At 32.3% G+C, this 25,365-nt stretch overlaps 1 protein-coding gene across 3 annotated transcripts in view; it reads right to left on the bottom strand.

The window, feature by feature from the left end:
• Window positions 1–1,532: 1,532 nt before the first annotated feature.
• Window positions 1,533–25,365, bottom strand: part of LOC138307224 (alcohol dehydrogenase [acceptor]-like) — a 29,538-nt gene continuing 5,705 nt past the window's right edge. The window contains exons 2-11 of one of the 3 annotated variants that reach the window (XM_069247861.1): window positions 11,104–11,237; window positions 10,576–10,784; window positions 10,149–10,338; window positions 9,770–10,026; window positions 9,045–9,212; window positions 8,592–8,742; window positions 8,140–8,285; window positions 7,599–7,788; window positions 6,816–7,038; window positions 1,533–2,126 (exon numbers count right to left, since the gene is read on the bottom strand). In XM_069247861.1, coding sequence (XP_069103962.1) covers window positions 1,976–2,126; window positions 6,816–7,038; window positions 7,599–7,788; window positions 8,140–8,285; window positions 8,592–8,742; window positions 9,045–9,212; window positions 9,770–10,026; window positions 10,149–10,338; window positions 10,576–10,784; window positions 11,104–11,224 — 1,806 coding nt within the window. In that variant the 5' untranslated portion in view covers window positions 11,225–11,237 and the 3' untranslated portion in view covers window positions 1,533–1,975. Of the gene's footprint in view, window positions 2,127–6,811; window positions 7,039–7,598; window positions 7,789–8,139; window positions 8,286–8,591; window positions 8,743–9,044; window positions 9,213–9,769; window positions 10,027–10,148; window positions 10,339–10,575; window positions 10,785–11,103; window positions 11,429–25,365 lie in introns of those variants that run through there. The other 2 variants (XM_069247869.1, XM_069247876.1) reach the window with 2 other exon arrangements.

Raw genomic sequence — 25,365 nt, forward strand, 5'->3', positions numbered from 1 at the left:
TTGCTTTCGTTTGCTTTCCAACATTTCTGTTATCATAGAAGATAAATGATAAAGATACTCACCAACTATTGCTTTAGTAGTGCTGCTTAGATCGATAGCAGTTACCAGTATGCATACTTACCGTTAACCAACACCTGGTGTTTTAAGGAAAAAATCAGTAATTATGAAACAAGCTAGTAGAGCGTCATATGATGTATCAAACTGATGACTAATATGACTCCTTCAGTTTTATTAAACCATGGATAACGTGGCCAAACGGCACAGCAGTAGAGGAAACTCAGATATTTCCACAACAATCTAAGACCACACTGAGAAGCAAAACCTTCGCCATTGGAACTGCTAGAATATGGAATAGTCTTCATGAAGATGTTATTTCAACTAAAATACAAACATCTTCAAGAACAGATTAGACTAATGTGGAAAAGTCAAGACATTTTATACAATTATAAGGCAACCATAACTGGAAACCAACCTTAAATATAATATAGATTACAAATATGAATCCGGATACGGGAAAACAACTATAACTATAAGCCGTGTATGGTTCTCTTAAAGTTTGCGTGCTAGGTCACTTCTCAATGGAAACTCAAGCCCAAAATGAAACAGTGTTTACGACACCTAAAAAAACAGATGGATATCCTGAGTTATCGATATTTGAGGAAATGCAATCTAATTAAAATTAGACTTGTAATTCCACTCCACTACGATACTCTACGTTAATGCACCATATATCTGAACACATTGTTTACGGTTTGGCTGTTGTGGTTGGAATGTGGTGTTTGAATGACAGACCTGTGCTGCCTAGGTCAGGATCAAATATCAGGTCAACCTTTATTTTCTCCTGTAGTTATTTTCTCTTGTAGTTATTTGCCGTGTGTGTTTGGATATACATGTATAACATATTTATCTAAAATGCCGATAACGTTACTTATTTACTTTAGTAAGCATTAAATTGCCTTCTTGGGGGATTTATGGTCCTATAGTTCTCACAGGATTGCAGAAAAATTTAATAACGCGCTTTATGATTAATTTTATTGCAGTTTAATGCTTATCTTACCATTTTCTGTTGATTTTTAATCCAACATGTATTGATCACTGTCAAATTGCCCAGTGCCCCTGTACCCTGTCCATGGAAATAAACATAAAATCATCAGTACACTCCCAACATTTTAATGAATATGTTCCATCTTTAGGATATTCAACATTTTAAAATTATAACTACAAATATTGTTGCGAATAACATTGAACAATTAGGGTTTTTCAGTCTGGTAGCATGCAACTACGCACGAAAAATACGCATTGTGTCATTACGTCTTGCAGAACAACGTCACAAAATATATTCGACGTATGATCTCATAAATTTCCTTTTTGTTTAGTAAGGTTATGTAGTGTCAGCCCCGAGCAAATGGAAATATTTGATATTAATATTGAAGGAAATATAAACTTTTTTGTTTAAATGAGGAACCATTTGTGATGGTTTTTGGATTTCTTTCTGCTGAAAAAGACGTTACAACACCATCAAAAGGAGTTCATGCTGTTAGAACTTTCATTGCAAATTAACACCCATATCCATTCATAATGCCAAATAACGTTTCGTGGGTTATTCTTAGGACCAACGAAAACGTCTGCTGTAAGTAATATATGCAATGATTAGAATAGCAGTAATGACGGTTTGTGATTTCTTTAAGGAGGTACTTCATGATGACAGAAATTTTGTGATATTTTACTTACATTTTGATGGTTATCAAAGGAAAAGCTCAAACGCAGTTAAAGGTTTTTTCCTTCGAGAAAATGCAGTGCAGTGAAATAACGAAATTACACCGGAAATAATTGTTTTATATACAATAAATTAAAGAACATCAGAGTACTTATATTAGCAGTCATTCAATCACATCTAGCCCATATTCATTTATTCAATCATTTCTTTATGTCACACATCGTTCCCTGAGGTATACCAAGTCCGTCAGTCCGCTAATCAGCTCCGCCGAGGTTTAACAGTGACCTTGCCTCGAATGAGATCAGCAGCTTTCTCAGCAATCATGAAGGTAGGCGCCATGGTGTTACCGGAAGTAAGATAAGGCATGATGGAACAATCAGCTACTCTCAAACCGGAAATACCTTTTACCCTACAACAATAAACATTGGGAAACATTGAAAGAATTGAAAAAAATATGCAGAAATATCTGGCTTAAAAGTAAACAAGGGTAAGACTGAAGTAATTTAGATAGGGAATAAGAAATATAGTGATGAACAATTTTGTCCAGCATTGAACTTGCATTGTGGAAAAAGAAGTTTCACAGTTTTGGGTATTGATTTTAACGTAGAATTACATAGAATGGTAAAAATGGAATGTGACAAGAAACTTTTTAAAGTTATATGTGCCGTATTTTTCATACTCACGAATCAAGATGAGCTTTTAATATGTTATTCATCACCAAAATTTACCAACTTTTTGAAAATAACAGTACTTTCAATGCATACGTTAGGTTCTAATTTTACATGTACAAAATAAGAGCTGAAAATGATTTTTGGCAGTACTGCCAAAAATCATTTATTTACATCAATAGTGAAGTGAAATGAGTACATACGGTCAGACCATGAAGCCAAATTGTGGTCTACAATTTCATTACACGTTTTTATAATATTTTTAGTAATTGTAAAGTGACTTCTGCAGGTATGTTTTCATTTAACCATATTTAAGGCATAAAAACAACAATTTTACAGTACAAAATTTCTGTGTTATAAGTACCATTTATAAGTCATCTGAATCCATTTGAATGATTTTTACAGCTTTATTCATCAAACCTTATGGTTTTTAGTAAATTAAGGATGAAAAATTAACATGTCAAAATTATCGCCCAGTTACGGCACATATAACTTTAAAGTGAACAGTCGGGCAAGGATGACTTAAGTCGGTAAAAATGGTGTGAATGTATCCAGTATTATTTCTTATGGAATAGAAAAATAAACTTTCTCGTCAAAATCTGTCTGCGTACGTAGAAATTAATTTTTAATGTATGAATGCTAAAACGTCTTCCCGGCTGACTATGTCCGTGTTTAAATTTCCACGCAGCCTCGCTTTCAATGCTTTCAACTTTTCTTTATTTCAATGGTCAGAACTGGGAAACGTAAGCAGAACTTGACCGTTGTATTAATATGTGAGAACTTTTGGAAGGCCAATGAACGCATTTAGACTGGTTTTCTTTGCCCGACTATTCACTTTAAACTTAAATCAATTCTGAATACTTGGAATAAACGAATTCTTACACCTATCGGCAAAGTGCCAGTTATTAAATCGCTACTAATTTCACAGCTTAATCACCTGTTTATAGCACTGCCAAATCCTGATATATATTTCATAAAAGCACTTAACTCAGAAATATATAAATTCCTTTGGAACAGTAAAGTAGATAAGGTTAAGAGAGATATTATTATAAAGGAATACAGTGAAGGCGGTCTTAGAATGATAGACATATACTCTTTTATCAGGGCTCTCAAGTTAACATGGATCAGAAGATTATACACAAGGTCAAGTAAATGGCAAGTGATTCTAGAAACCAATATTAACACAAACATTATGGCTAATTGTGGAGTAGGATATATTGAAGAATGTGAATCTAAATGTAATAATCAATTTTGGAAAGATGTTTTTAATTCTTGGAATTGTCTTATTAAGAAACAAGCACAGTTAAATGGTCATGATATATCGGGCATTTTGAAAACACCCATTCGGTACAATAGGGATATAATAATAAATAGGACAAGGACATAGTCATTCAGATCCCCCGCCAATGGAGAGCTAAATCAATTAATGCATTAATTTTATATGCTAGTAAGAGTATAGGGAAAGTATTTTAAAACCTAACTGCAATTGAAGAATATATACAAAACATATTTATGTTTTTTTTGTAACAAAGTGAAACCAACTTTGAAAACATTTGCTTCTTTGAGAAATACCAGAATTGATCTTAGCTTTAACAAAGTTCAGCAGCTAACAGTGCGATTTTTGATTTGTTTAAACAGCGACGAGTAACATAGGAATTAAGTGAATGTTCATAGTAATTGAGTTTGATATATCTGAGTTTTACCGAATGCATATTAAATAAAAAGTAAAGCATAATACAAAATTAGAAGTCCTACATAAAATGAGTCTATGAAGTTTCATGGAAATATCTCTGCTGGTTTTAGAGTTGTGCTTCGGAAACGATTCTTACACAAAAATCTGCCATTTTCAGCAATGTTTCCATGGTTACAGAAAAAAAGTACAAAAAGTGAAAACCTTAAAATAGCAAAAGGCACTACTAGACCATAATACTAATGTGCCTAAGGAGTTCGTTGCATATATCTCAACCGGTTTTCCATTAATGCTGCGGAAACGAACTTGGTACAAAAATATGATATTTTCAGCAATGTTTCCATGGTTACGAAAAAAGTGCAAAAAAATGAAAACCTAAAAATAGCAAAAGGCACTACTAGACCATAAGAACAATGTGTCTATGAAGTTTCATGGAAATATCTCTGCTGGTTTTAGAGTTGTGCTTCGGAAACGATTCTTACACAAAAATCTGCCATTTTCAGCAATGTTTCCATGGTTACAGAAAAAAGTACAAAAAGTGAAAACCTTAAAATAGCAAAAGGCACTATTAGACCATAAGACCAATGTGTCTATGAAGTTTCGTGGAAATATCTCTTCTGGTTTTAGAGTTATGCTCCGGAACGAACCTGGTACAAAATATGATATTTTCAGCAATGTTTCCATGGTTACGGAAAAAATGCAAAAAATGAAAACCTAAAAATAGCAAAAGGCACTACTAGACCATAAGACCAATGTGTGTATGAAGTTTCGTGGAAATATCTCTACTGGTTTTAGAGTTATGCTCTGGAAACCATTCGTACGGACAGACGGACGGACGGAACCCATTTGTATATCCCCCGCCAACTTCGTTGGGCGGGGGATAAAAATGGTATTTTATAAAAACTGGTACAAGAACAATGTTATTTTTCTTAATGACCTTTTGAAATGTCCATACTCGTTAAGTTTTTACAATTTTCACGAATTTACAGAAAAATTTAATGTTAATACTAACTTTGTAACTTACCAGGGAATTATAAATTCATGTAGAGAGTACTTATCTCTTAAACAGTTTGATAATTTCAATCTGTCATATCCATTGATACCCAATAATTTAGAAATGTTTATTAAACATAAAAAGGAATCCAAAGAATTCTACCACATACTTTTCAAAATAACACTAGGTCTTCTGGTAAAGGAAAATGGAACAATTTATTTGAAATTAATGAGGAAACTTGGAAGGAAATATACTTGACTCCTTTCCGAGTTACTTCAATCTCGAAACTTCAATGGCTACAATACAGAATAAATCAACATATTCTCACAACAAACTCATATGTATTTAAAATTGGCTTATCTAAAAATCCACATTGCTTTTTCTGTAAGACAGAAATAGAAACAATAACACATATATTTTGGGAATGCAGAGAAGTACAATAATTTTTTGAAAATTTTGAATTTTTGCTAGACTTATTGTTATTCCTTTTTCTTTCAATAAAAAGACTATCATTTTTGGTATACCCAACAATAGAAACATATATTACAAAACTGATAACCTCATTTTACTCATTTTGAAACAATACATTTACAGATCTAGATGTTTAAAACAAAACCTATCAATAACATCATTAAAAACTATTATAAAGGAAAACTATGATATTCAGAAATACATTAGTATTGGTAAAGGAAATAAATGTAAGGAAAATTTCAATCAAAATTGGAAAAAATGGATTAAACTTATAGAAATCACACCCAATCTCTGACAGCACGACTTGAAATACAATGAAATAATATGTCTGATAATTTTAAAATAGTAACCAATATCATTGCGGAACTGCAAACCTCCAGCGAATATATCCCATACTATACTCTCTCTCTCTCTCTCTCTCTCTCTCTCTCTCTTTCTCTCATTCTCTCTCCCCTCTCTTTCTTCCCCTATTGATCATGTATGTATATTTGTATAATTTGTAAGTGAGTGAATGTTTTGGCATATGTGTATAGGAGAAAAAAAGAATTGACCAAATTGAGTATGTATAAGTTTGTATATCCTGTAAGTGTGAGTGTGTGTGTTTGTGTGTGTAAGGTACAAAAAGGAGAATAAGATTGAGTAGAATGCATGAGAAGGATGGTGTTGATGAGGAATAAGCTGAGAATAAGGATAATTGATAACTGTAATAATGCAGATAATTATTTATAGCTATGAAAATTCAGATTGAAATGTGTTTGTTTACTAAGTAAGGATGAGGAAATGTATTACTGTTATATAAATATGTCTGGAAAAAAATTAAAAAAATGTTACAAAAAAAAGATAAACATTGTATACAGTAAGCAGTAATAGAACATTTCCTTCGATGTTTTATAAACAATCCGAGAAGTTACCTGATGTAAAAATAGCACACTTCATTGTTTTTTGGCTCTAAATTATATTAATGTTAGCAAAAAATAACTGACTATTTAAAAATCTAAAATTGGAAAATTTTCTTTTTATCTCTTTATCTTCTGCATAATTGTTTGTTATTTCGTTTGCTTCATTATATCTATGAAGTCAGGCTGTGAAACATGGAGCTCAGATGAATTTTCTTCATATCATTACATGGCTTACTTTTCTTCCTTTCACACAATGTTGATTTTCGTTTGAAATAAAAGAGTGAATATTGTAAAGGTTAGCCAAATACTTACTAAAAATGAAAGGATAAAAACACGAATAACATGTATAGGTATACACCTTGTCGATATGAATTACCTAAGTTGTGGATCTACTACAGTCGTAGGATCAGAGGCGGCGCCCATCTTACACGTGGACGCTGGGTGGTAGACTGTGGTCGCCAGATTACGTATAAGACATTCCCAGTAATCATCAGAGTCAGGGATCTTCTCGTCACATGCAGGTATGTCAGTTCTCCGAAAACTTGCTCCCAATTTCTTCATCGCATCAGATTTTAATAATTTTTGAGCATAACGTACTCCTGTCGTATAAACAATTTGATCAATATTTGTGACTGAAAGCCGTTACCATGACAATAAAAGAAGTTAAAATTAGCTAAAACACAAAAACATGTTTGTTTGACGGTAAATATCAATAAGTTGTGTTGAGAGGTAGTCATTATTGTCTGTACATCGACTATAGTGTACATGGTATTGCTTACATATAGAGAACAGTGCAACTCCTCGACCTAAAGCAAATAAGATGAACCTATGATTATGAATGTATATCAAATTCACATGCTTCCAAGTTATTGGTAATGTTGCATGATCTACCAAAACGTCATACATAAATTTCTATTACAATGCGTTAAATTGTATGCTGCAAATAAACGAGTCAAACTCAGGAGAGGAATCCCACAGATATCATTTTCACTATTTAAGGCTGACGTAACCGTCATATCAAGTATGTAACCTCGCAAGTCAAAGCTTCCACGTTACACTTCGAGAAAAATAAGAAGAATTTCGAGATAAGAATTTCATCACCTCCCGCCATTGACAGGGTTAAGTAGATACATTAATTTCACCTGCGGAAACAACCAACCTTGGATATATGCCTTAACATCCCCTGGATGTTGCAGGTAATTCGGATCCACAAGTGGATAGTCGAATGGATCACGACTAGCCAAGCGGAGGGTACCATTACTTTTGGGTTGGATGAGGAAGATGGCGACAGAAAAGCCTTCTGGTGGTACGTCCGAACGATGGATAGATTTATACAAGGCTTCATTCACCTAAAATAATTAGTGTTTAGTTAATTTAGCAGCAAATACATCAATAATTTTTATAATTTGGCAGCAAACCTTTGTTTGATATTAGCAAAAGTCCAGATGTTGACTTTTACATTTTATTTTTAAGGGCTTTGATCATCTTTATTTTTGTTTTAACCTCAGACAATACTGGTGAAGTATATAAGCCCTAAAGACTTCACTATTGATATTAGGAAAAATAATGATATGTATCTTAAAAGACCGATTAAATCGTGTTGTACAAATCGGTTACTATTAGCTAGATAGATTAGAGGACATTACTGTTATTTGATCTCAAATGAATTTTCATGTATTTATATAAACAAGCATTCTTACGTCATCTCTGTAGTTGAAGTGGCCATACGAGTCACCGTGTTCCTCTAACGAACTAACCAATGTGAACTGGATATCCGGAGTTTTTCTGTCCGGTTCCGTCTTTATGAACGCCTGGCTTTCGATAGCAGCGCTGCTGGTTAGTAATCCTAGGACAAAAGTTAGTGGATAGTTAGAAAGTTTAAACCTTAGCATAAATGCTACATGTTTTTCCACAAAAGAAAACTACATATTAATCCGGTAACCTGTACCGTAAAATTAACCAGTATCATAGAATTACCTGTATTTTAGTTCCTTTTCACTACCACAGGAACTTATCTGTATCTTAGATACCCGTGGGATCCTACCTGTGCTGTAAGATCTAACTTGTTAACTTGCAACTTACTAATTCCGATAGATCTTAGCTGTGCCATAAAACTTAACTTGTAACCTATACATATTCCAATAGATCTTACCTGTACCGAAGAGGTAGTACTTGATCCAGTTGATTGGGGTGAAGACCTTAGCGATAGTATAACTCACTGGTTTTTCGATATTAGCTTTCACGAAGAACATCATGTGATCTCTTAATACGGAGCCTACCGGAAGGTCAGCTACCAAAGGAATCTGTACAACATTACAAAATATCGAATTGTAGCAGTTGTAAACGTGACTCAGTCGATAAGGTCAAACAAAGATCGGGCATCCCAAACAAGTTTTGACCGAGCTATCCTTACGCTGTACTTATTGTTGGATAACGTCTTATTTGAATTGTGCCTTATACCCCATTCACTAATGTTCATTGGAGACATCAATAACAATGGCGAGGCCATCACCTAAACAGTAACGTTTTGTATCAATTGAAGTCACCAATGTATGTCACACCTTTTTGCTCACCTGGTTTGCTTGTTATATTCCTTGCTACTTACCCCTAGCTCTTTGAGATGAGCCTTTGGTCCCACTCCCGAAAGCATTAGGATCTGTGCTGACCCGATCGACCCGGCGTTGAGGATAACTTCTCGTCTGGCGGCCACAGATTTCTTACGACCGTTCTGGATAAACTCAACACCTACTGCTTTCTTGTTTTCTAGTAGAACCTTGCATGAAACACGTAGACATACACTACAATACACACAATATAAGCCGAAGGAAGCAGACAAATGAAACATGAGAAAGGTCATGGTAACAACTAATTCCTTAACAGTATAAGACGTCTTGAAGGACTTGGTGATTAGCGCAAGTCAAAGAATATCGAGACGAGTTGGTAACTTAATAAACAATATGAATATAGAAAATAAAAATGGAATGTCCATAATCAGTTTGATCGAGGTGGTCAAAAATGTGATTGTTCTTTACCACTTGATATAATGGTGGGTAACTCTGAAGAACATTTTCAGTTTATGGTCATTCATTCTGAAAACAGACATACTTCTGAAATTCTGAATCTGTCATACGATCAGATGGACTAAAAAATGCAGGAGCAGTAAAATGACACGGGAGCTGGGGAACGAAAACATTGATACAGATGGGTCAACCATTATGAAAACGTCTTGACGGACTCTTATGCATAGCCAGAAAGTAGATGCAATACATGTTTACATGTTCTGTATATAGGTTTTAGATTAAAAACAATTGATCACAAATAGCTACTCACTTTAGTCACGTGTGACTGAATAGCGACGTATAAATTCTTCCTTCCTATAACGGGATGTAAAAACCCACGTGCGGCGTTACATCTTTGTCCCCCTCCTATGATCGCCCATGCTCGACAGAAGCCATCTTGTATTCCATTATTGCCATTACAATCGTGAACTTTGAACCCGATTTCTTTTGCTGCCTCAAAATAGACGTCTGCTAATTCGGATTTGGTAGAATCTGATATGGCAATGGGCCCTCCTCGAGAATGGTATTCTATGAAGGAAATAATCACATTCCAATATATTGATGTACATTTTCATTTATAACGTCAAAAACGAGAATTGATTTTATGAAATTTCTTGAAATTGTTTGGAAAAATCCCTTTTTCAGTTTACCTTCATCAAATCCGTCTGCTTCGCGCATGTCTTCCGATTTAAGGAAATACGGTAAGACTTCGTCATAGCTCCACCCTTCACAACCATTGGCTGCCCAGGAGTCGTAGTCATGACGACTGCCACGGATGTAGGCTAGTCCATTGAGAAGGGTGGATCCCCCGAGTCCTTTCCCTTGTGGCAAAATACCAACCTAGGAGTTGGACCATAAACAATATTATCGCATATCACATAGCCGAAATAATAATAATGAATCTGGAAAATGAACAGTTACGTTTACATGTTTGTATACCAAATCCAAACCAGGATCAAGGTCTTCGTGAAAACAAATGTTGTTGCAACACGAATGTTGAAGAGGTTTAGATTCAAATTTTGATTAAGCTTAGAGATACAGTACACTTAGACACTGTTTAATTGATAGAAAGCTTACTTTGTCTTTCATCGCGAAGTGAGCATGGCGCTGTGGTACCGTCCGATATATCCAATCAGCTTCTGTCATCTGTGCTTTTGGAGCATTGTACGGAATATCATATACTGGTTTATCTGATTCGGAGTTTCCAGCTTCCAACACCAAAATACTGACGTCGGCATCTTCTGACAGCCGATTGGCCAACACCAAACCGGAAGCACCACCTCCAACTGCACCAAAATGTACATGATGTTTTGTTCTTGTTCGTATGATTTCATTAAAAATATTTTTTTTTACAGATAGGTATTCCCTAGTCGATTGAAAAACATTTTTCCTTTATTTTGTTGACTTTTGTTTGATGTTCATGGGATCGGGGTAAAGTTACATGTAGTTTACTATACATCCTTAGTTACTCAATTTATATAAATACATGTATATAATTGTTTAGGTCTAAAACTCAATTCTTTGGAATTGGGTACAAAATATAAAAAAACGTTATTGACAAACAAAATATTAGATATTTCACGTTATATTTTGACCAAAGCTTACCTATGACGTAGTCGTATGACTGGTTAAAGTTTTGGACAAAATCGTGTGGAGCTCTCCACAAGTAATGATCAGTCGCTATGGCCACCAGTATTCCCAATAACGCAGCTATTAAAATCTTCATGGTTTATGAGATTCTGAAACAAGCTTTTTGCCATTAATCGTATAGTTAAAAACATAGACACATTAATGTATCAAGTGTTGGAAACGCTAGCTCCGTGTATATGATCATGGTAAACCGATACAGATTAATTCAAAGTAAGGAAATAAAACGGAAGATTACATGAATGGCTGTGTAATATGAAATTTATCAAACGGGTTCAATAATTTGATATGCCATGAACCTTTAGGTAAGTAAGTAACATATGGAATTATTCAACGAGTTTAATAAATATCACATTACGTAACGACGAGTTTGATAAATATCATATTACGTAGCAACGAGTATAAAATTTCATCGATACACTAAATCAGTATTTAAGAAAGAATGGGGAGTATTGGGAGTAGGTACAAAGAACATGTGAAGATGGTGATATTGGAGAGTCCATTCTATTCAATTGTCTAGTGGAACTCTGTCAAAGGGCACAACAATTCGGAAGTGTTTGAAAACGAACAAAGAGAACTCTTATCAAGGATAAAACATCTCAATGAGCTGATCTGTCAAATCAACGAAAGACGCTCAGTGAGTTCACCTAAATTCTGTATGGACCTGATAAAAACCGAACAAAGAAAGATAATGAGAAACCGGATGAAAGGATATGCCTAGGATATCTCGATGACGGTGTAAAATTACTGGAAAATTACTGAGTAGATATTGGGCAAGACGTGTAGGATTATCAGTCTGGAAAAGGGAGTGTTTCTTGAGATAATACACCATGGCATCCAGAAAAAGTCCAGAATGGACAGTGACGGAACATCCATCTGTCCTGTTTGTGACATAAAACTCAAGAGAAATGATAAAGAAATCGAATGTGATGTTTGTAATTTGTTGTACTGTTTACCATGTTTCAACTCCACTGTACAACGCAATGATGGAAGACAATTCAGACATCATGTGGATCTGCAAAGTATGTAAACAAAACTTCCCAAAACTGTCAGCAATCGAACAAGCTATCAAAAATATAATCCTGCACAGAGGAAAGATTGTCAAGGTGGAAAACAAACTCGAACAATTAGAAATTGATATTCCAGAAAAAATGAAAACAACTGTAGAGGAATTGAAAGGAGAAGAGATAGACAATCTAAGGAAAGATATTGGAACAATAGTCAATGAACGGTTAAAAGAAGCAAATGATCAAAAGCGAAGACGAAGAGAGCTCAATTTAATGGTGTTTAATTTGCCGGAATCAAAAGCTTCAACCGGTGAAGCAAGAAGGAAAGACGACCTACATCTCCTTTGTTGTAGAGCTAGAGAACTAGAGAAAACGGAATTAAACGTTAAACATATTTTTAGGATAGGAACGTACACAAGGAAAAAGCAAGACCAGTTAAACTTGTGTTTGAAAACAGCAGAAGCAGGAAAGTTCTATTTGACAAAATCATGGATAAAAAAACATCCACAATGAATGTCTACGTAGGGTTGTTATCACTCGAGACCTAACACCTGAGCAACGGAATAACAACAGGAAATTACGTGACGAACTGAAACAACGTAAAGATGCGGGAGATAATGGGAAGATTCGCGCTGGTCAGATTGTGAAAGTCATGGATGACGGCAGGAAATGGGCAAAGGTGAAACAGGCTGATAAAACATTTCAAATCGGTCGTCAAATATGAACAGGAGTGATCGAGGAGAAAGTGATACCACTACTTACCCCTGACCCTTTTAAGAAGCGAGGAGATTGCTCAAGCTTAGCACTTGGGCCTGGGGCAGTGGGAAATCTTGCTCCTGCCACAAACACACAAAACAACACAAGCACCATTAACCGCCTAGGTTCGCAGCCTATATTGAAAACAACGTCGCTGTCACACGGACGTTACAACAACTACGATGAGTCGACATTAGTGGATAGCATCAATTTTTCTGTTATTCAACCATTAACAGACGACATTGAGGTTGACGATTCTAGTGACGAAGGACTGTCCATCATCTATTCTAAGTAGGAAACCAGTTTTAACGAGCACAGTGTCTATACGACAGTTGGGACGAACACGAACAGCGACATTAAAGTAATATATAGTAATGTTGATAGCCTCATGAATAAAAGGAACGAGCTTCAATTGATAATTCAACAGGAAGCACCGTCAATTATAGCCTTAACCGAAATTTTGCCAAAAAACAACGCTAGAGATATTGATAAAATTGTATTTGGAGCAAGGACGAGGTGTGCTCTTGTACATTGACCAACAACTTAAAGCCGAATTGAATGAAGAAATTATGGAATTGGATTTTTCGGAAATGATCTGGTGCAATATTAAATTGAAAGGCAATGACACTCTAGTTGTCGGTTGTATAAATAGTCCAAATAGCCCCAGGGAAAACTCGGACAAACTAATCCTACATATCAATTCTCTTATGGACTATTCCAGCCATTTACTTATTTTTGGAGATTTCAATATCAAAAATATCAACTGGGAACTGGAAAGTACAACCGAAACAATGGTTATTTAGCTTATGATTTTAAGAGTGTAATAAAGAAAACTTTTTATTTCAACATATTCTTGAGGCTACTCGACACAGACATGGATCTCAATGTTGGAACTCATCTGGGTAAAAGTGATCACGCTGTGATAGTATTTAGACTAAATGTTTATACAGTAACATCAACACCGAAAACCGATTTAATAAGATATTGCTACTGTAGAGGAAACTACGATACCATGAACGAAGATAAACTCTTCAAGATAATTGATCAACATATACCAGTGTGCAAAGTAAGACCGTCGGGTCGGAGATTGAGGAAACCTTGGATGAAAGAGACAACCGTCAATGCTTTAAAAATCAAACGAAAGACTTGGTATCAATATAAACACAATCAAACTCCAGAAAACTACGAAACATAAAGACTTGCCAGAAACGAAGCATCAAAACAGCAAAGAAGCTCAATGGAGGAATATGAAAATAAAATAGTAACTTAATTTAAGGACTTTCCTTAATGTTTCTTGAAATACATCCAAAGTAAAACAAAAACTAAATCAGTAATACCAAATCTAGCAGATGAAAACGGCGATATTGTGACAACAGACGAAGAGAAAGAAAACAACAGTACTTAATCAGTTCTTTAGCAGTGTATTTACAATAGAGGACAACAACAATATACCGGAGTTCGAAGCAAGAACCAACATGGAACTCGGTAACCTGGAGTTAACAATAGACCAGGTCAAAAAGAAACTCGGAGAATTAAATGTCGCTAAATCTCATGGACCTGACAAGTTTCATCCTAAGATACTTTATGAGCTACGATCCGTAATCAGTAAACCACTGGCAATTATATTGAATAAATCTCTCAGAGAAAGCGTATTACCAAAAGTATGAAAGAAGCAAACGTGACACCAATCTTCAAAAAAGGAAACAAACAGAAAGCCCAAAATTACAAACCCGTCAGTTTAACCAGTATTGTCGTAAAAACTTTGAAATCAATTTGCCGAAATCATATTTTGGATTTTTTGGAAAATAATTAACTTCTATGTGAGGAACAGTTTTGTTTTCGATCAAAAAAATCTACATCATTGCAACTAATTGAAGTTTTAGATGACATCACAAGGGAACTAGATGAAGGCAACAATGTGGACATTGTTATTTAGACTTTCAAAAAGCGTTTGACACTGTTCCACACAAACGTCTGCTGTCAAAAATTAAAGCTCTGGGAATTAATGGTAAAATGGCCGCGTGGATAAAAGCGTTTCTATCAGAGAGAAATCAACGGGTTGTTTTAAACGGAACAACATCATCCTGGATCCCAGTTATAAGCGGAGTACCAAAGGTAGTGTGCTCGGACCTGTTTTATTTTTTATATTTATCAATGACCTTCCAGAAACAACATATTCCATAGCGAAACTTTTAGCGGATGATACTAAAGTGTATGGGTCAACCAACAACATCGACGATTCGGAAAAAATACAAAGAAACCTCAAAAAGCGGACGACTGGTCACAGACATGGCAATTAAAATTTAATGCTGACAAATGCAAAGTTATGCATTTTGGAAATAACAACACAGAAACCGAGTACAGTATGTTGGGGAACAACGGACAAACTATATTATATATAAGTATTACACTCGACTCGAAGAAAAGGATTTAGGTGTGATATTTGATTCAACGCTCAAATTTAGCAAACACGTATCAACTTGTGTCAAGAAAGCAAATCGACTTCTGGGGATGATTAGAAGAACGTCTGGTCCACTCGACAAAGACATGTTCTGCCATTATATAAATCTCTCATTCGACCACAGTTAGAATATGCTACTACAGTTGGAGTCCACTGCTACTTACGGATATTCAGCAACTAGAAAATGTGCAACGTTGGGCCACCAAACTAGTAAAAGGACTTTCCGACTTACCCTATTCAAAATGTCAACTTGGATTACCATCTCTAGAGAACAGACGTAAAAGAGGTGAAGTTTTACAAGATTTTAGAATTATTAATGAAATTAACATAACCAGTGATAGAGACCGAAGCATGCTGACCAAACAAGACCATTACAGAACAAGGGACACAATAAAAGATTACTGAAACCTTCACAAACACGTATTGGAAGAACTAGCTGTGACATTAAGTTTTACCCTAGCTGCTATTGAAGACATTACTATAAGCAGGCTTAAAGCAAGGGACATATAGTGTATATATTGTATATAAGGTATAGAACTGGATGTGCTCAATATTTCATTAGTTTAAGTTTTGGAGTTTTGCGCAAACATGATTATGATTATGTACAGACCATAAATTTAGGACCGAAATCTGGTATATATCTGGTATATATATCTGGACAATTTTTTCAATTTCGTTTATATATGAGAGTAGTGAAATTAGACGAATAAACACCCAATCTGGTCGCCTGATAGTGACGCTAGAACAAATGCCAATACATTTGTAAAGTTTTGAATCTCCAACCCAGAAAGATGCTATATATCTACAGAGTTCAGAGAACAGATAGTTTACACGGTAATCTCCCCTATCCCATTACAGTCAGATAGTTTACAAGTGCCGATTTGACTGAATTCGTAACATTGTGAAAGTAGTTTTTGTTGTCATCTAAAGCTTATATCAGGAGGACCAGTTTATCAGTTTGGTCCGTATTACAGAATGATACTTCATGGGTAGCAAAAATAAAACAAATAGGAAAATAAAACTTACTGTCAAACAAATTAGTTTAAATCAAAACTTTTTATAAATGCACAAGTGCCATATATAATATTATATTGCATTAAACAATTATTATATGTACTCCAGAAAACTACGAAACATAAAGACTTGCCAGAAACGAAGCATCAAAACAGCAAAGAAGCTCAATGGAGGAATATGAAAAATAAAATAGTAACTTAATTTAAGGACTTTCCTTAATGTTTCTTGAAATACATCCAAAGTAAAACAAAAACTAAATCAGTAATACCAAATCTAGCAGATGAAAACGGCGATATTGTGACAACAGACGAAGAGAAAGAAAACAACAGTACTTAATCAGTTCTTTAGCAGTGTATTTACAATAGAGGACAACAACAATATACCGGAGTTCGAAGCAAGAACCAACATGGAACTCGGTAACCTGGAGTTAACAATAGACCAGGTCAAAAAGAAACTCGGAGAATTAAATGTCGCTAAATCTCATGGACCTGACAAGTTTCATCCTAAGATACTTTATGAGCTACGATCCGTAATCAGTAAACCACTGGCAATTATATTGAATAAATCTCTCAGAGAAAGCGTATTACCAAAAGTATGAAAGAAGCAAACGTGACACCAATCTTCAAAAAAGGAAACAAACAGAAAGCCCAAAATTACAAACCCGTCAGTTTAACCAGTATTGTCGTAAAAACTTTGAAATCAATTTGCCGAAATCATATTTTGGATTTTTTGGAAAATAATTAACTTCTATGTGAGGAACAGTTTTGTTTTCGATCAAAAAAATCTACATCATTGCAACTAATTGAAGTTTTAGATGACATCACAAGGGAACTAGATGAAGGCAACAATGTGGACATTGTTATTTAGACTTTCAAAAAGCGTTTGACACTGTTCCACACAAACGTCTGCTGTCAAAAATTAAAGCTCTGGGAATTAATGGTAAAATGGCCGCGTGGATAAAAGCGTTTCTATCAGAGAGAAATCAACGGGTTGTTTTAAACGGAACAAACATCATCCTGGATCCCAGTTATAAGCGGAGTACCAAAGGTAGTGTGCTCGGACCTGTTTTATTTTTTTATATTTATCAATGACCTTCCAGAAACAACATATTCCATAGCGAAACTTTTAGCGGATGATACTAAAGTGTATGGGTCAACCAACAACATCGACGATTCGGAAAAAATACAAAGAGACCTCAAAAAGCGGACGACTGGTCACAGACATGGCAATTAAAATTTAATGCTGACAAATGCAAAGTTATGCATTTTGGAAATAACAACACAGAAAACCGAGTACAGTATGTTGGGGAACAACGGACAAACTATATTATATATAAGTATTACACTCGACTCGAAGAAAAGGATTTAGGTGTGATATTTGATTCAACGCTCAAATTTAGCAAACACGTATCAACTTGTGTCAAGAAAGCAAATCGACTTCTGGGGATGATTAGAAGAACGTCTGGTCTACTCGACAAAGACATGTTCTGCCATTATATAAATCTCTCATTCGACCACAGTTAGAATATGCTACTACAGTTGGAGTCCACTGCTACTTACGGATATTCAGCAACTAGAAAATGTGCAACGTTGGGCCACCAAACTAGTAAAAGGACTTTCCGACTTACCCTATTCAAAATGTCAACTTGGATTACCATCTCTAGAGAACAGACGTAAAAGAGGTGAAGTTTTACAAGATTTTAGAATTATTAATGAAATTAACATAACCAGTGATAGAGACCGAAGCATGCTGACCAAACAAGACCATTACAGAACAAGGGACACAATAAAAGATTACTGAAACCTTCACAAACACGTATTGGAAGAACTAGCTGTGACATTAAGTTTTACCCTAGCTGCTATTGAAGACATTACTATAAGCAGGCTTAAAGCAAGGGACATATAGTGTATATATTGTATATAAGGTATAGAACTGGATGTGCTCAATATTTCATTAGTTTAAGTTTTGGAGTTTTGCGCAAACATGATTATGATTATGTACAGACCATAAATTTAGGACCGAAATCTGGTATATATCTGGTATATATATCTGGACAATTTTTTCAATTTCGTTTATATATGAGAGTAGTGAAATTAGACGTTTAATTCTGTCTATCAAGATAAGCGTTCGACGTCATATTTTGATTCTGACGTCATAATTACCTGTGACATCATACGGTATTGATAACATAGCGGTATGACGTGACTGAATGGACCAGTTGTGTAAATTATCAATAACCATCAAATATTCCTCTGCCCCGTGTGTTTTCTTCGTCAACGAGGGCAGAAAAGCTAAACGTTTGCTCTTTTGTCCAAAAGGAATGAAACACCCAATCTGGTCGCCTGATAGTGACGCTAGAACAAATGCCAATCATTTGTAAAGTTTTGAATCTCCAACCCAGAAAGATGCTATATATCTACAGAGTTTAGTTCAGAGAACAGATAGTTTACAAGGAAACGGTAATCTCCCCTATCCCATTACAGTTCGGGGTAAGCACTAAAAACATATGTTTTCAGCACAAGTGCCGATTTGACTGACCTCCATTCGAAAAGTAACATTGTTTGAAAGTAGTTTTGTTGTCATCTAAAGCTTATATCAGGAGGACCAGTTTTCAGTTTGGTCCGTATTGGCTAAAATCAATTGATATTTTGGAATGATACTTCATGAATTATTATGGATTAATATGTCAAAAATAAAACAAATAGGAAAATAAAACTTACTGTCAAACAAAAATTAGTCACAGTAATCAAACTTTTTATAAATGCCAAATATGAAAAAAGCAGTTTATTTAGTGTCTGAATAAAGGAAAACGTCATATATAATATTATATTGCATTAAACAATTACATAAATGTATTTACATACCAGTGAATGAATGTATTATAAACTTAGGTAAAGAATGTTATGAATTAGGTAGAATTGGGTAGGTGACGCAGGGGGGGGAGTGGAGGGCTACATGTGACACCAATAAATGTTTTATTTACTATATTTCTCTGCGACAAATTACATTTTAGAGAATGTAATTATACATTATAATGCACACATTTGAAAGGCTCACAACAAAATCATTCTTGCATTTCAATATTTTATAGCAAAGTATTTGAGCTAGTTTATTTATCCTTTGAACATATTCAAAACATTTATTGGCGTTTCAAAGTTTCAAAAACAAACCCACCCTTCCACCTCCCCAATCCCAAACCATTAATAAAATTGTATGCCTAAATTTATAATATGCAATTTTATTGCTTAATGCAACATAACATGATATATCATATTTTTCTCGAGTCTATTATGGGACCAGATAGACTAAAATATTTGCATACTTTGTGTTTTACAAAATGAGGTCAATATCCCCTACGTTTTGACGGTAAATAGTATTTATTATATATTGATTCATAAACCTATTCAAAAATACCAGCAAACTGGGTCAAACAGAAGATTTAGCCTCCTGTTTAACCCCCATAACTCACACTACCACATGACCTTAATCGTATGTCATATCATGATCACCTAACCCCCGTTAGGTACATCTATAATGAGTGTCTGAAAATATAAGCTGTAGCTCAATTATTCAGGTCAGAAAGAAAAGAGAGGCTCACCAAATTACAGACTGTATTTTCAGACAATGCATTCTTTCTTAAGTCCTGTTGTATCTATTAGTATTTGTAAAACCATCAAACCCTAACTTTATAGTTTTACTTAAATGAAAAAAATATTTCTTGATATTGTCTCCTACATATAATACAAACAGTGTTATTTATGATTTTTGTTTTGTTTGATATTGTCTCCTACATATAATACAAACAGTGTTATTTATGATTTTTGTTTTGTTTGATATTGTCTCCTACAAATAATACAAACAGTGTTATTTATGATTTTGTTTTGTTTTGATATTGTCTTTTGTTTTGTTTGATATTGTCTCCTACATATAATACAAACAGTGTTATTTATGATTTTTGTTTTGTTTGATATTGTCTCCTACATATAATACAAACAGTGTTATTTATGATTTTTGTTTTGTTTGATATTGTCTCCTACATATAATACAAACAGTGTTATTTATGATTTTTGTTTTGTTTGATATTGTCTCCTACATATAATACAAACAGTGTTATTTATGATTTTTGTTTTGTTTTGATATTGTCTCCTACATATAATACAAACAGTGTTATTTATGATTTTTGTTTTGTTTTGATATTGTCTCCTACATATAATACAAACAGTGTTATTTATGATTTTTAATTTGTTTTGATATTGTCTCCTACATATAATACAAACAGTGTTATTTATGATTTTGTTTTGTTTGATATTGTCTCCTACATATAATACAAACAGTGTTATTTATGATATTTGTTTTGTTTTGATATTGTCTCCTACATATAATACAAACAGTGTTATTTATGATTTTTGTTTTGTTTGATATTGTCTCCTACATATAATACAAACAGTGTTATTTATGATTTGTTTTGTTTTGATATTGTCTCCTACATATAATACAAACAGTGTTATTTATGATTTTTGTTTTGTTTGATATTGTCTCCTACATATAATACAAACAGTGTTATTTATGATTTTTGTTTTGTTTGATATTGTCTCCTACATATAATACAAACAGTGTTATTTATGATTTTTGTTTTTTTTTGATATTGTCTCCTACATATAATACAAACAGTGTTATTTATGATTTTTGTTTTGTTTGATATTGTCTCCTACATATAATACAAACAGTGTTATTTATGATTTTTGTTTTGTTTGATATTGTCTCCTACATATAATACAAACAGTGTTATTTATGATTTTTAATTTGTTTTTGATATTGTCTCCTACATATAATACAAACAGTGTTATTTATGAAATTTTGTTTTGTTTGATATTGTCTCCTACATATAATACAAACAGTGTTATTTATGATTTTTGTTTTGTTTGATATTGTCTCCTACATATAATACAAACAGTGTTATTTATGATTTTTGTTTTGTTTGATATTGTCTCCTACATATAATACAAACAGTGTTATTTATGATTTTTGTTTTGTTTGATATTGTCTCCTACATATAATACAAAGAGTGTTATTTATGATTTTTGTTTTGTTTGATATTGTCTCCTACATATAATACAAACAGTGTAATTTATGATTTTTGTTTTGTTTGATATTGTCTCCTACATATAATACAAACAGTGTTATTTATGATTTTTGTTTTTTTTGATATTGTCTCCTACATATAATACAAACAGTGTTATTTATGATTTTTGTTTTGTTTGATATTGTCTCCTACATATAATACAAACAGTGTTATTTATGATTTTTGTTTTGTTTGATATTGTCTCCTACATATAATACAAACAGTGCTATTTATGAAATTTTGTTTATTTTGATATTGTCTCCTACATATAATACAAACAATGTTATTTATGATTTTTGTTTTGTTTGATATTGTCTCCTACATATAATACAAACAGTGTTATTTATGATTTTTAATTTGTTTTGATATTGTCTCCTACATATAATACAAACAGTGTTATTTATGATTTTGTTTTGTTTGATATTGTCTCCTACATATAATACAAACAGTGTTATTTATGATTTTTGTTTTGTTTTGATATTGTCTCCTACATATAATACAAACAGTGTTATTTATGATTTTTGTTTTGTTTGATATTGTCTCCTACATATAATACAAACAGTGTTATTTATGATTTTTGTTTTGTTTGATATTGTCTCCTACATATAATACAAACAGTGTTATTTATGATTTTTGTTTTGTTTGATATTGTCTCCTACATATAATACAAACAGTGTTTATTATATTTTTTGTTTTGTTTGATATTGTCTCCTACATATAATACAAACAGTGTTATTTATGATTTTTGTTTTGTTTGATATTGTCTCCTACATATAATACAAACAGTGTTATTTATGATTTTTGTTTTGTTTGATATTGTCTCCTACATATAATACAAACAGTGTTATTTATGATTTTGTTTTGTTTGATATTGTCTCCTACATATAATACAAACAGTGTTATTTATGATTTTTGTTTTGTTTGATATTGTCTCCTACATATAATACAAACAGTGTTATTTATGATTTTTGTTTTGTTTGATATTGTCTCCTACATATAATACAAACAGTGTTATTTATGATTTTTAATTTGTTTGATATTGTCTCCTACATATAATACAAACAGTGTTATTTATGATTTTTGTTTGTTTTGATATTGTCTCCTACATATAATACAAACAGTGTTATTTATGATTTTGTTTTGTTTGATATTGTCTCCTACATATAATACAAACAGTGTTATTTATGATTTTTGTTTTGTTTGATATTGTCTCCTACATATAATACAAACAGTGTTATTTATGATTTTTGTTTTGTTTGATATTGTCTCCTACATATAATACAAACAGTGTTATTTATGATTTTGTTTTGTTTGATATTGTCTCCTACATATAATACAAACAGTGTTATTTATGATTTTTGTTTTGTTTGATATTGTCTCCTACATATAATACAAACAGTGTTATTTATGATTTTTGTTTTGTTTTGATATTGTCTCCTACATATAATACAAACAGTGTTATTTATGATTTTGTTTTGTTTGATATTGTCTCCTACATATAATACAAACAGTGTTATTTATGATTTTTGTTTTGTTTGATATTGTCTCCTACATATAATACAAACAGTGTTATTTATGATTTTTGTTTTGTTTTGATATTGTCTCCTACATATAATACAAACAGTGTTATTTATGATTTTTGTTTTGTTTGATATTGTCTCCTACATATAATACAAACAGTGTTATTTATGATTTTTGTTTTGTTTGATATTGTCTCCTACATATAATACAAACAGTGTTATTTATGATTTTGTTTTGTTTGATATTGTCTCCTACATATAATACAAACAGTGTTATTTATGATTTTTGTTTTGTTTGATATTGTCTCCTACATATAATACAAACAGTGTTATTTATGATTTTTGTTTTGTTTGATATTGTCTCCTACATATAATACAAACAGTGTTATGTATGATTTTTGTTTTGTTTGATATTGTCTCCTACATTTATGATTTTTGTTTTGTTTGATATTGTCTCCTACATATAATACAAACAGTGTTATTTATGATTTTTGTTTTGTTTGATATTGTCTCCTACATATAATACAAACAGTGTTATTTATGATTTTTGTTTTGTTTGATATTGTCTCCTACATATAATACAAACAGTGTTATTTATGATTTTTGTTTTGTTTGATATTGTCTCCTACATATAATACAAACAGTGTTATTTATGATTTTTGTTTTGTTTTGATATTGTCTCCTACATATAATACAAACAGTGTTATTTATGATTTTTGTTTTGTTTGATATTGTCTCCTACATATAATACAAACAGTGTTATTTATGATTTTTAATTTGTTTTGATATTGTCTCCTACATATAATACAAACAGTGTTATTTATGATTTTGTTTTGTTTGATATTGTCTCCTACATATAATACAAACAGTGTTATTTATGATTTTGTTTTGTTTGATATTGTCTCCTACATATAATACAAACAGTGTTATTTATGATTTTTGTTTTGTTTTGATATTGTCTCCTACATATAATACAAACAGTGTTATTTATGATTTTTGTTTTGTTTGATATTGTCTCCTACATATAATACAAACAGTGTTATTTATGATTTTTAATTTGTTTTGATATTGTCTCCTACATATAATACAAACAGTGTTATTTATGATTTTTGTTTTGTTTTGATATTGTCTCCTACATATAATACAAACAGTGTTATTTATGATTTTTGTTTTGTTTGATATTGTCTCCTACATATAATACAAACAGTGTTATTTATGATTTTTGTTTTGTTTGATATTGTCTCCTACATATAATACAAACAGTGTTATTTATGATTTTTGTTTTGTTTTGATATTGTCTCCTACATATAATACAAACAGTGTTATTTATGATTTTTGTTTTGTTTGATATTGTCTCCTACATATAATACAAACAGTGTTATTAATGATTTTTGTTTTGTTTTTGATATTGTCTCCTACATATAATACAAACAGTGTTATTTATGATTTTTGTTTTGTTTGATATTGTCTCCTACATATAATACAAACAGTGTTATTTATGATTTTTGTTTTGTTTGATATTGTCTCCTACATATAATACAAACAGTGTTATTTATGATTTTTTTATTTTTGTTTGATATTGTCTCCTACATATAATACAAACAGTGTTATTTATGATTTTTGTTTTGTTTGATATTGTCTCCTACATATAATACAAACAGTGTTATTTATGATTTTTGTTTTGTTTGATATTGTCTCCTACATATAATACAAACAGTGTTATTTATGATTTTTGTTTTGTTTGATATTGTCTCCTACATATAATACAAACAGTGTTATTTATGATTTTTGTTTTGTTTTGATATTGTCTCCTACATATAATACAAACAGTGTTATTTATGATTTTTGTTTTGTTTGATATTGTCTCCTACATATAATACAAACAGTGTTATTTATGATTTTTGTTTTGTTTGATATTGTCTCCTACATATAATACAAACAGTGTTATTTATGATTTTTGTTTTGTTTGATATTGTCTCCTACAAATAATACAAACAGTGTTATTTATGATTTTTGTTTTGTTTGATATTGTCTCCTACATATAATACAAACAGTGTTATTTATGATTTTTGTTTTGTTTGATATTGTCTCCTACATATAATACAAACAGTGTTATTTATGATTTTTGTTTTGTTTGATATTGTCTCCTACATATAATACAAACAGTGTTATTTATGATTTTTGTTTTGTTTGATATTGTCTCCTACAAATAATACAAACAGTGTTATTTATGATTTTTGTTTTGTTTGATATTGTCTCCTACATATAATACAAACAGTGTTATTTATGATTTTTGTTTGTTTTGATATTGTCTCCTACATATAATACAAACAGTGTTAT

Source organism: Argopecten irradians, chromosome 1 (genome assembly GCF_041381155.1).
Source record: "Argopecten irradians isolate NY chromosome 1, Ai_NY, whole genome shotgun sequence".
NCBI lineage: Eukaryota > Metazoa > Mollusca > Bivalvia > Pectinida > Pectinidae > Argopecten > Argopecten irradians.